This window comes from Daphnia magna, linkage group LG1, assembly GCF_020631705.1.
Source record: "Daphnia magna isolate NIES linkage group LG1, ASM2063170v1.1, whole genome shotgun sequence".
Lineage (NCBI taxonomy): Eukaryota > Metazoa > Arthropoda > Branchiopoda > Diplostraca > Daphniidae > Daphnia > Daphnia magna.
The window spans coordinates 10,369,140-10,382,513 of NC_059182.1; the positions used below are offsets into that span (position 1 = coordinate 10,369,140).

The following is a 13,374-nucleotide window of genomic DNA, read 5'->3' on the forward strand; positions in this document are numbered from 1 at the left end:
GCGGAGCAGGGATGCCAGGTCGTCTGAAAAGTTTTCCACCTGCTGACAGAGGCCATGTAAGGCCCACATATCTAAAACGCAGGTTGGCTTCGGGAATTCGCGATTAGCCTTGAGCAGATCAGGGTTGGATTAAATTCCACTCTCACCGACCATTTAGCAGCCGAACAATACGGAGTATTGTACAAAAACGATTTTCTTTACGCTGATAGCAATTTGATGGTCCACCGCAAGATGAAATAAACGCCTTACCAAACTGACGTGTTCTGCCGGCAGAAAAAATCAGGACGTCTTCGACTATGCGTCGGCAGTTCGGGAAATCATCAAAAACTTCGGCTAGGCGCCGACCGTAGTCGTTGCCAGCGAAAGAACCACCAAAAGGAAGGCGGAGAGATTTGTAGCGGCCAAATAGAGTGGAAATGGTCGTCATGAGGCTGGATTCTTTTTGTGAGTGCGTCAATTACAGTGAAGAATTTCATCCCAGGAAGGATCGTGCGGACCACTTGAAAGGGAGTCGGTGCCTCGAAAATTGGTCTGATGATGCGCCGGTTGAGAGACGTGAAATCACCACAAATCCTGATTTCGTCGTCCGCTTTTGAAACGATCACTATTGGGTGAACCCATGCTGTCGGCTCTGTCATCTAGGCCATGACGTGTTGTTTTTCCAATGAATCTAACTCGTGTTTGACCTTCGGCATTAGAGGAACATAAATGGGACGGAAACCATGGATGGACGAGGGAACTGCATCTTTCTTGAGCTGGAAATGGCATGGTACGCAATGCATAGGTCGGCAGACACCGTCGAAGATGGACGGTACCTCCGCCATCAACCCAATCAATTTCTACTGGATATCTGGAAACTCCGGATCACCCGACTTGGAAGAGGGAATGGCTGCAAACACACAGGCGTGAGGGTATTGGGTGAGGAGCATTCCAAGTTTTTCTTGTTGCTTTTGAAATCCATGGCTGCTGAAGTTCTTGAAGAACGTGGACCGATGTAACAACCGGACCACTGGAACTGCTGGCCCAAACCAACGATGCTTGAAACTGGCCCAGCGTTGTTATAGGAGTACCAGTGGCAGATACGGGCTTGGGTCCATGAGAAGATAATGAGATATCCTTGAACTGACACCGATAAACAAGCTAGAATGGCATTAATGGATGCCTCAGAATCTTGAAGCATCTGAATGAAAGACTCCGTGGCGCTGCAGGTAGAGGTGACCCTGAGCCGGACCATGTCGTCTTGAAGGATGGATGGAATAGTGATGCTACCGGCCGTCTCAGGTTTAGGTGACGAACTATCTTTGGAGCAAATTGACGGGAAAGGACCCCATTTGTGGCACGAATGACATTCCTTCCCGAACGCCGGGCATTCCTTCTTACCATGGCGTGAAACTGCTCCACAGCTCCAGCAACCATACGGTTGACAACCGAGAGGGTGATTGATTTGATGGACCGGTGACTTGTTGCCCTGCTTTATATTGGACGACTGTAGATGCGTTGCCTCTGCCGTGCGAATAATGGTGATAGTTTTTTCCAATGATAACCTAGCGCCGAGCTCCAATAGCTTGCGACGCACATCGTCGTCAAAAACACCGAAGATAATTTGCCCCAACAGCCGCGAGTTCTGGCAGGCAGCACAGCAATCCTTTTCGAACTCACACTTGCGGTCTCGAAGGTAACTGAGCCTATTATCGACAGACTCGGAATCGCGTTGAACGCAAGAGGCAAATTGCTGGCGCCAAAAATGACAATTGCGGCCAGCATTGCATCACTCCTGCAGTTTCGTGATAATGACGTCAGCATCCTCCAAGTCGGTTGCGGAGAGACCCATTTTCAACACCACCTTCAGAGTGGAATTAGAGAGACAGGATAGGAGAATATTCCCAATTTACTTCGGGCGCTCAGCCAGGGGCAGCACCGTGTTGATGGTTGAAAGGGATAGAAATAACTTCCATTGCTGATGTCATATCTCAAATGAGCCCTTAAATTCTTCCACGTCAAGAAAGGGTGGCTTGCCATAAGGTTTGAACGGTTTGGGAGGCATCGCGACACGACGAGTAATTTATCACCAAGCAGAATGGGGAACGGGGGGAAGCGGACGAACAAGTGAGCGGGGACGGGACGAGAATGAACGAAGTGGACTGAATCGAACAAACAAAATGAACTGAATTGAATGAACGAATTGAACCGAATTGAATGAAGTATTTGAACGGATTTGAATGAATTGTGTGAATGAAACTGAGTGGTCAGTACGGCGATGAGAACAAATGAGATGGAAATGCTGGGTATGGCGTTTGACACTGAAACGTGGGAGAGCGGAATGAATGGGGGACACAAGATTGCGGAAACGCAACGTGGAACGAGAATGGGAGAGAGAAACAACAAAAAAGAAAATAAATGGTGGATTGCAACTGAACTGGAGGGAGAACAAAATGAAATGAGTGTGTACCCACGAATGAAAATGTAACAAATGTGAAATTCGAAAACGGGAGAGAGAACCAAAATCAATGAGCGGGAGACGAGTGGGGTACCAGAAGATTGAAAAAAACATTGAAGGAAAAAAATGGTGGGCGCGCAACATGTGGGCCCTCTTCAAGAATTAAACGGAAAAATGAAGTGAATGAACACGAGACATCAAAAAATGGGGAAACATGAACGCCGATGAACTCAAATACGGATGAGAGGGGGGCAATCACTTCAAGTGTTGAATATTGACTGGACATGGACTGGTGTCAGGGGGAAACAAACCGAAAACAAAATGGCCACCTTCACAAAACCATGCTGGGATGATGAATACCGATTAGAAATGAACCTGCGTCAGGGAGAAACACGCAAAATCAAAATGGCGGCCTTCACCAAACCACGCTTGGACACGGCCGGGGGAAAGTCACAAGATCAATGGAGACGAGTTGAAATTCTCCGTTGTCCACAATCACACAATACCAATAAAACCGTAACTGAAATTGTTCCAGTGAATAAGTTCGAGAATTCACGAAAAAAATATCAACTGCGCCATGGAATGAAGTGAAATGAATAGAACAAGTGAGATGAGAGATACGGGATGTATTCACTCATCCGAGTACTAAGACCAACTGGCCACTCTAAGTTCTGGGTGGGAGGGGAATGACCTTGCCAGGTTATCACAGCTGTACTTTATGTTAACAACAATAATATGCACCACTGCACTGGCATTCGAGACTTTAATCTGCAACTGCGATAATCCATCAGCAAAAGAACATTTACAAACGAATGACGAGAATGGCCCGTCATTGCTGAAACCAACGCAAAAAGAAGTCGATTACATGCTATGGACAAACAGAAAAGCTGGAATTAAATTCCAAGCGTCAATCTGCGGAAGATGGATGAAAATCAACCATATCACGACAGATTTCTTCGGTCAACAAACAATCGTTCCAGATACAGTTGCGCTGGAAACATCATTAACTGAATGCACAATTATGGCTAAAACAAAACGATGCAACGACGTTCAAATGAAATTAACTGCCGACAAATGGACCTACACACCAGACCCATCCACAATTGGAAGCTGGTTCTCAACCGTCTCCCCTTATGTAATCAATTGCATGATGGAAGAAACTAGGCTCATTCGACAAGCGCAGATGACATCATCGAAACTCCTCTTGGAAAAGCAAATGTTTCGGACGGGATTCATACACACAATCATCTCCGATTATCTGAGATATCACAGTAGCTACTGCATTCTACAACACTCCCAGACTTGTCAGCAGCGGAGAAGGCACTCTCAACAAAACATCGACTCCAGGAACATTTCACCTCGAAGACGAGAAACAGCAGCTGGCATTTCATATTAAACCAGAAGGCAGATGCCTCATAACTGCCTGTCGCCATCAAAACGAATCGTTTACAGTTATTAGAGATGAACACCTGTTCATCTTAATTCCCCACGTCGACGACGACAGCAAAGAATCTGACTACGAACCTCCTCAACGAGAAACGACAATTTTATCAAACACAAATAAAAATAACACAGTAACTTCCCTGGAACAAATACTCAACACTGAAGTCGGTTTGGCCGCACACGTACAGTTTGTACGCGACAAACTGACTGAACAAGAAAACGATATTCTGAGAATCGTGAGGAACAATCAATGCGAATTAGTTCGGACCAAAAGAGCTCTTGCAATCTCAGCTGCTCAATACGACGGATGGCTAGCAGCCAGCATCCTACAATTTCCCGAATGCATGAATCTTCAAGCACAAGGAGAAACTGTATTGTTGAAGCAATGCAGAGCCATTACAATAAGATTCGCTACCCAAACGACAAGCTGTAGACCTCAACCTCGATTTAAAAAATTCATCATCGCCACAAACGGCTGGGAATTTGCCCCGTACAGCCCATGCTACTGCATGGACCATTACGTCAACTTTAATGGAAGACATCGTGTCTATCGTAAAGGTACTTAGAAGAAAGCCGAAGCAACCCTTTTACTACCAGAAAATGATTTGGCTACGTCCTTCCGCTACAACGACGATGATACACATGACTATGAACCAAAGGCTAATCCTTCCTACGATGGTATTACAACAAGCCACATGCGCATCATAGCAGATCTCGCAGCAGCAATGGCTGAACAAAGCATGAAAACAGGCATCAATTCATCAACAGCAATGAGAAATATCATTGTTACAACAGAGGAAAACACAGGAATAACCAGCTATATGAGCTGGTGGAAAACATTCAAGATCATCATGTCCTTTATTGGTCTAGCAATCATCTGCGCCATCGCCTTCAAAATCCTTCGTTAGCTTTGCGTATTCAATATGATATGGAGCTGTTGCTGCACACTTAAAAATCTCAACAAAACCACACATAGAAGAAACCGACGTCGAGAAGTGATTGACATTTCAGAACCAATCGACATGAAACAATATCTACCTCCTCTACTGCAAACTTAAGTTTTACTAAACCGATTACGGGAAGTAATCTTACGGGCGTGGGAGTAATGTAACAGAACTCCCATTCTTCAAGCATGGCTTCTTCACTTTATCTCCCCACTTATCTCCACTTGAACCAACCATAAGACTGCAAGCAGCAACAGAACGGACATATTTCCCATCGACTTCCCAAACAACACCTGCACCGCCCGAAGACATATTCCTACATCAGCCGACTAACACGGAAGCACCCTTGTCTAGCCGGAAACTTCCAGAACATCTTCTTACCTGTTCCCACGGCTAGAATACTCTTGCACCTGCACCCCACGCGTCAGAACATTCTACCCCTTTTTATATTAAGATCAAAATGCATAAATAACCGTAGATTTAGAAATATTTTTACTAATTATTCATTTAAACCCTAGTTAAGTGACCTGTCCGAACTGTCACCACAGTTCGGGGTTGGCTTTAACACAGTACTATTAAATACTAATTTATACCTAAAACTCACGCTTTCTCTCGTAAATCTCACGACTTTAAACTCTAATTCTTCCCACCCCTCCGCGACTCATACTAGCGGATGGGTACCCTTTAACCTCCCTAAAATTCAACTTAAGTGAGTTGACAGAACTGTCAACTCGAGTCGGGGGGTATCTTTTGCACGGAGCCTTCTTTCCTTATTATTTTCCTTATTCGGGTTACGGCCGCATCTTTTCCATTGAAAAGGCCGTGACTTTCCTCTCATAGGTCGTTCTGTTTAGTTCGTTAGTTCCTTTAGTTCCTCTTTAGCACCTTGCAGCTCCTGCCGAGCTCTGAGACTCAGTTCAAGGTACCACTCAGATCAGTTAAGTTAATTATGTGAATTGGACCCTTCCTTCACGCGTTTCTCAACTGTTCCAATTGGTATGTCACACCTCTTTTTATTTATGTCTGTAGACTAGACTTAGTAGCCAATACACTTGTATTGTGGATCAGCTGCCTCCTTTATATTTATTTAAATCGCTTTTAATTTAATTATTCCGTAAAGAGAAGAATGAGAGTAAATCCATGATCCCTTTACAATGGCAAGCAGCTATTCCAAAGGCAGGCCTTAGAGCGAGATCCTTGATCTGCCATCAACATTGCGAAAATTCGTGTCTTGTCAAAGGAAAAGTCATTAAAAATGTTTTCTATGCCTTCAAAAATTGGCGTTTACTTCCAAATACGGTACCTACTCTACATCTTGGTAGTACAAATGCTTTTTGTATGACGATAAGTATCATTACTAACCTGCTATTCACTAGGTGCTGCAATGGCTGACGGACAACCACTTCAAACTTTAAATTCAAATTCAATTCCAAAAAGACAAGGTATTTCAGTTAATATTTAATATTTCTCTGTATTCATTCAGCTGTTTTGTTATATCCTAGTTCACAGACGCACACCAATTGCTTCGATTGCAAAAACCATAAAGCATTTAGCAACTTGTGAAGGTAGTTGTCATAAACAGTAAAATAATTGGCCTCTCTTTCTAAGTTTAGTAATTTCAGGTACTTCTGCATGTTCTTCAGTATCTCGAAACAGTGCCAACTCACCTGTGACAAACTACTAATTTAATGCGGCGTCTTTACTCACAATGTCTTGTATACTTAGCAAGCATAAAACAACACGCACGCAATAAATAAAAAGCCGTGTATTATAAACCGATTTGCAACAGGTAACCGTAGAATAATTAAACAAGCTTGTAAATTGAGGAAAGAAGACTCATGACACTTAAAGGTTACCAATGGTACTAACTTCAAGGCATAGACGTAATAAAGCAAGAGTCAAACAGCTACTTAGTGATTACTTAAAGGGGTACTTATTCTGCGGCTTGCAAGAGTTACGGTAGCGGGCCTCGGCGGGAGAGCTGCAGAGGCCTAAGTTGGCACATAGAAGAGGCAAAGTAGATCTGACTGCCTTTTGGGAGTTTGCGGTGGCTTTTTATATGTTAGTCATCATCCCGTGGGGGACATACGGGACAATGTTAAGGTATAGGCGGACAAAATCGGGCGGTATCGGGCGAATTTGGACGTCACGAAGAGGTATAGGCGGACAAATTCAAGCGGTATCGGGCGAATTTGGACGATTGTTAAAAATAGGCCGGGCAGTTTCGGGCCGTTTCGGGCAATTCCCAACAGACAAAAATATATCTATTTTAGCTACGGCAGGTTAAGGCCGTTTTGGGCGGCTTTGGACAAATCATAAAAGTTTCTATTTATAACGGGCGTGCCGAGACTTGTTCTCTCCGCTTGTTATATTTTCTAGAAAGTCTAATAACTAGGTCAACTAGTGGGGTATTAAGTTAAGGGGAGTTTAAGAAATAAGGTCTTAGTTTAATTAAGCAAAAATAAAAGGGGCAAGAAGGGGCTTCGCTTGGCGTTTCGTTACATCGCTCCCCGTCATACTAGATTGCGTCCAGCAATCCAAAAGAAAATTCAGGGACCTGTGGGTCGGCTGCTTCTCGGCTGGTAAACCACCGTAGGGGGAGGACGTGGGGGCTTACAGCAACATTTCCATATCAAACCACAAAATCCGAGGGCGTAACAAACACGAGCGATCAGTAGGAAAATAGCGATGAGCAGGATGATGAATGAGTAGACTTTAAAATTCTCGAACCAATTGGTAAAGGTTCCGAGACCTGCTTTCTCGGCTAAGGATACGACGATAGCCGATATCCCTGTAATTTGATTGGGGACAGTCAGGGAATGTTCGTTCATGGAGGCTGTGATATCGGCCATTATATCCATTGGGCTAATGAGAGCTTCCGTATAAGCGGGGTTGGTTTGATGTTGATATTCGAAGAAGTTGACGTCTTGATATCGGAAAGCGTCAGCCAAATCCAACGTATGCTCACAAACTTAAGACACAGGTTTGTCTTGATTTTTCCGAAAGTAACAGAAGAAGGGTTGTCTTAAGAAAACAAATGTTTTTAATTTTTTTATGATTTTAGACCTCACATGGATGTTGCATTGAACAATCGATTTTATCACGCTTGGTTCGAGGTGTTTTCAGTTGCAGGACAGTATCATATATATATCATAAATCCTATATCTTAAAACAAAGTTTTGTCTTATGTTAAAAACTTAGTAATTTCGTTTATTTTCTTTGTATTCAAGAAAAAGTAATTATAAATTGTTGGTTTTATTACTTTGTTTTATTTTTATCGATTTAAATTCATGCTTTGTAACTTAGTTTGCGAAAAAAAGCGAAGCGAGGCTATTGAAGCTACATTTTCTTAAGACTTAGCTTTGTCTTATGTTTATTGAAAAATTTAAGTTGATTAACTAAATTTTTTTTTCAAGTTAAGTTAATTTAAAATATAAGTTTTTTTTACTTATTTGATTTTCATAAATTTATAATTAAGTTTGTATTTTTTACGTTTATTTAAGCATCATTAGAGTCACTAGAATGTGTTTCAGTCTCCTCATCCGAAAATTCAAATTTTGTGTAAGAATTGTCAGTTTTCTCATCAGAAGTTTCAAATTCAAATTCTGTCCCAGAATTTGAATAAGTATCACGTACGAAATTCGAAAAATCGTTGTTACAATTCAAATTAAATATTTTTTGAGAAAGTTGAATTTGTAAATTAAGACGCTCAATTTCGGAATGGGCCATGACTGCTTTTCCTTTACAAAATGTTTCGTCCGCTTCCTCAGAATGTGTTAATTGTTTCAACGATGATCGCTTGTCAGTCAAGAATCGAATGTAGTTTATCATTTCGATCTTAGTTAGTTCAACTTCCTCATTTTCTCTTTGCAAAAGCATCCAACAATCAACAACATGATATTTATCGGCATACGAAACTGTCGAAAATATGGATTTAATAATTTGTATAAGTGGTAGATTATGCTAATTTTTCGTTTACGTGTTGGAAAGTTAGTGTCGTTTTCATTTATGACTGCTTCCCAAGGAAAAATACCTTGATTGAAATCCTCGTAAGAGATTGGTAGGTCTTTATCCTTTGATTTTAAAAGGTCAATTGTCTGTAAAACTTTTTTCTTAGTTTCAATTAAAATTCGCCTAAACTTTGTCCGAGCCTTCGAATTTTCTGTAAGGTTAAAAGTTTTTTTCTGAAGATAAAACATTCCAGTTTACTTGAAAAATTATTAATATAAAATAACCTGCTTCTTTAGAGATTTTTATGCGAACCGTTTTCAGCTGAACATAAAATCCTTCCAGCATTCTTCTTGATTTATCAACCGGAGTAGTCTTTGTTCTTCGTTGGTCAATGATTTCTATAGCTTTTCTTTCCAGTTCCATGTGAATCAATGGGAGATCACCATTTTCAAGGTTGTATGACTGTAACAATTCTTCAACTTTTATTACGCCTCTTCTGATTTCCTTCCTAGCCTACAAATCAAGGTGGTGCTGTAAATACTTGCTTGCACTGTAAAAGTTACTCACTCTCTGTAATTTGTTGCGTAAGAGGAATGGCATGTTCTGAATATTATTCAAGTTCCAATAGAGGATGGCTAATGTTAGAAAATCCGCTCTGTCTTCAGATTGCATTATTTAAGTTTAATATTGTTAAAGGATAACAGTTTAAGATGTCTTACTAATTTTTGACATATGCTTGAGAACATAAGCATAAAGATACAGTTTTGAGAATACTTGCTCGTGCTCCTCTCCTCCGGTTAATCCAAGTCCTTTTGTCCATCGGGGATTCCAAAGCACCTGTTAGGAATGTTGGACTTCAGAAAAATATTTCTCTTACATAAAAATTCAAATGGTACCTGGCAAGGTAATTAATGTGCCATTTGATGCATTATCGGCAAAATTCCTGTCATTTCTTTTGTTAGCATCATATATTCTGGAAATTCCAGATCAACTTTTTGATGCATCCATTTCCAATATTGACACACAACATCGTAGCAAAAGAATGTAGCCTGACTCTTCCAAGCTTCGTAATGCATAAATGCCGTATGTGTCCACGATTCACCTTTAAACATATTGATGGCATACGGCACTATACAGTGCTTGCAAGAGCTAACTACGAGCCCAGTCTCGTCATATTTTTTATTTTCATTGGAATCTTCTCTTGCAGCTTTAAAAGTCGATCCCCCACACATGTTTTTCTTTTTCGACTGAAAAAAGCAAAGAAACAAATTGCACTACAATAATGTTAAATTAATAGAATATTGCTTACTGTTTGAACTTTGTTGTAAATCCTTTGACGAAAACTCTCAACTTCAACATACGACTTGATTACCAAATTCTCGAACCTGGATTCTACATCGTCCATTCTATGGAAAAATTTAAAAACTGAATACCAACAATTGTCTTAACTTATAAATAATGCTTACACTCTTTCATTTTCCGGTTTCCTCGCTTTTCCGGCAGAGGCTAAACGCCTCAGCTTAATGATAGCATCAGATGATCTCACTAAAGGTTTTGTTCCGCAACTGGGGCAATCAATTTTGTTCCTTTTAAATACTTCCTGGTCAATGTAGTGGCGACATGTTTCCCACTCTCTTTCCGCAGTAGTGAACAATGGTATATTGATTGGTCCAGTCTGCAAAAGCCGAATCATTTTTATGTCGTATCATGGTCTTTATTTAATTTTAGTGTGTTATGTTACGTACCCGTCCATATTCCTTAGATACTTCTTCAAGAATGTGAGCGTACATGTTCTTCGAAGAACCTGGACATTTGTGGGAAATGTGGTGGCATAGAAGAAGTGCCTCTTCTGAAAACAGGCATGTGACCGTTTCCGATAAACTTGCCGGGAAAAACCCAGAAAATACAAAATCATCGATTGTTGCTTTCGTTAGAGAATCACAAGTATCGCAAACGAAAGTTGCCCCTTTAAAAGAAATCGACCTGTTGAAAAGGTTTGCGAATATTAGAAAATATTTCTAATATAGTTTATATTCAGGGTAATTCTTACCTTGCTCAGTGACAACCACGATTGATTCTGTAATATTGGGAATAAGTGACATCGATCCATGGCAGCTTATATCGCAGCATTTATGAGGTACGAAGCATGGGACGCAGACATCTGTAAAATAACAAGAAAGTTAAAAGTTAGCTATGTGTGGTGATTTACCTTCTTATTCCTTACCTTTTGTTATAATGTTTCCCTCTGCATCGATAAAATGATCTGGTTGTAATATTTTCAAGCGGTCGCAAGAACAGAATAGCCGTCGATGAAATGGCATACCAGAGTGAGTGTTTGTATCACATTGATAACAAAGGTGTTTCTTGCAGGTCATACATCTTACAGAGCAATGGTTGAGGTCCTCGTGACACTGGTCACATTTTGAATGATACAGTGGCTGTCTTGAAACATATTCTGTGAAAATTCTTCTTCTATCATGCCGTCCCCATGCAGCTATTGCTTGCCGTTCTTGCCATGTTTGATGTCGTCTAATCTGCATGCTATCTAAGTCATTTTGAACCTGTCTCCTAAGGTCGTCTATAAATACACAATTTTAGATTATTAATAACCAAAATAACATTCTATTAAATTTTTCATACTAACCAAGAGCTTCTGGGCTGATGACTGATGGCACATCATGAAACAGTGAATCATGTGCTGCACTGTTAGACGGTGAAACAAATGGTGGCTGTTTGAGGGATGATGAACAATGTAGAAAGGCATCACCAAAACTCGGATCTTTTTTTTTTGTCGAATTTTTCCCACATAAATGAAGCCCTTTCCGGCAGTAGGTTTTTGTACGGTTTTCGGTTTCTTTTTATTTGCCTTAGACTTAGAAAAAGAAGAAAAACCCCTCTTTCTCTTGGAATCAATGCACTTGCCTTTCGGTTCTGTTGACGAGGTTTGCGAATCACTGTCTCATGAGTTTTCTGCATCATTTGATGATGAACTTTCCAAATCACTTGATGATGAACTTTCTGAATCTCTTGATGATGAACTTGCTTTTTCCATTGTAAATATGTTTGTAATTCAACGGAAACTATTTGACAAACGTATTTACGAGCAAAGAAATGAAAATGTGAATTCGTCTGCAGTTTTATTTGCAACCCATGTCTGACTGCACAAGTCGTGCGCACTTTCCCTCTCGCGGTTCTCCTATACCGCTAGTGTCGTCTGGTGGGGAACGGCGACAACTCTCTTAGATTTCGTCGTCTTTATAGTAGGCAAAATGTCAGGGAAACCAATCGTTAAAAAGAAAAAACTTTCAATAGAAGAAAAAACAGCCATTTCGCTGGAAAAAAAACTTGCTAGTGATAAAATAAAAACAGATGCCAGACGGTTAAAGCGAAATCCATTAAACCTCCCGTTTGTTTCCAGGTATGGGGATTTCAAAGAAGAAAAGAATGAAATACTTGCCAGAAAAGCTGTTAATAAAGTTTCTAAAATGAAAGGTAATCATATTTTGAGACCAAAGTTAACCCAAAGACATAATTTACTCTTTTTCAATATGGGATTGGTAAATAAAAACCCTGTTGAGGAAAGTGAAACAGACCTTCTGCCTCACAATGGAAATGAACTCGAACAACATTCTTCTACATCTGCATATGATACGATGACTACAGCTGACAGCTGTGCCAGCACAGTATTGTTGTCCGGTTTGGCAAGCCAACCAGAGCTTGAGCCTCAAAGTGATATTGATCATCATCTTTCCACCTCTTTCAATTATACCATGTACTATCAGAACAGCTGTACCAACACTCTATTAAGTTCCTGTTTGGAACAGATGGAAATGGCTGCTAGTATTCACATCGAGGCTCTACAAGGAGAAAGAGTCACCGAACAGCAGCCATCTTCAAAAAAAAAGGATGAAGCAGCAGAAGGAGAGAAGGCTGAAAATTTGTGGAAAGAAAAACAAGAGGATGTCTACAAGGCTTTCGAAACATCACATGCCTCATCTGCTCATGGGAGGATGTGTTCTTCAGATGGATGTCTTAATTCCCTTTTTGACCATCATATTCGCTGTGATGATTGTAAGTCGTTGTCTATGGCGTAGGTGTAGCGTTTCTGTATGTGATGCTTGAGATCGATGTTTGCTTCCAGATGAGGTGAGGAATTATTGTGGTTTTCTTACGAGAAATTCTCGTTTATATATAAAACCAGTTTTCATCGTGCAATATGTGTTTTTTTTTTGTTTATTAAATAACTTAAAAAATAATAATTCACTTCGTTCTAAAAAATTAATATTCCCAGCATATTCGAATGAAAATATTATAAAGATACGAAATGTTTCACAATTCCTTATCGAGAATCGAACACTGATCTACGGCGTCGCAATCAGATGCTCTACGCATATGCCATCGGTATCGATATAATTGTGCACAGGCAGCTCTATGACTTATTTTGGGTAAGGAATATTACACAGCCAAAATCCAACATTTCCAACTGTCGTTTTTAAAAAACACATCACCCTGGGGGTTGCAAAAATGTCCCGACCTGTTACTTGCCTTAAAGCGTAATACCTTAAGGCATAAAAACAAAATTTCTAGACTTACCCAACC

At 40.5% G+C, this 13,374-nt stretch overlaps 1 protein-coding gene and 1 pseudogene across 1 annotated transcript; one reads left to right on the forward strand and one right to left on the reverse strand.

The window, feature by feature from the left end:
* Window positions 1–8,322: 8,322 nt before the first annotated feature.
* On the reverse strand, window positions 8,323–12,154 carry LOC123466421 (annotated as a pseudogene).
* Window positions 12,003–13,214, forward strand: LOC116934522. The gene has a single exon (XM_045172842.1). The coding sequence runs from the start codon at window positions 12,045–12,047 to the stop codon at window positions 12,867–12,869; it is 825 nt and encodes a 274-aa protein (XP_045028777.1). The 5' UTR covers window positions 12,003–12,044; the 3' UTR covers window positions 12,870–13,214.
* The last annotated feature ends 160 nt before the right edge of the window (window positions 13,215–13,374 follow it).

Bases quoted from the DNA above. Each gene is read 5' to 3' on its own strand.
- LOC116934522 (XM_045172842.1), top strand. From the start codon at position 12,045: ATGTCAGGGAAACCAATCGTTAAAAAGAAAAAACTTTCAATAGAAGAA.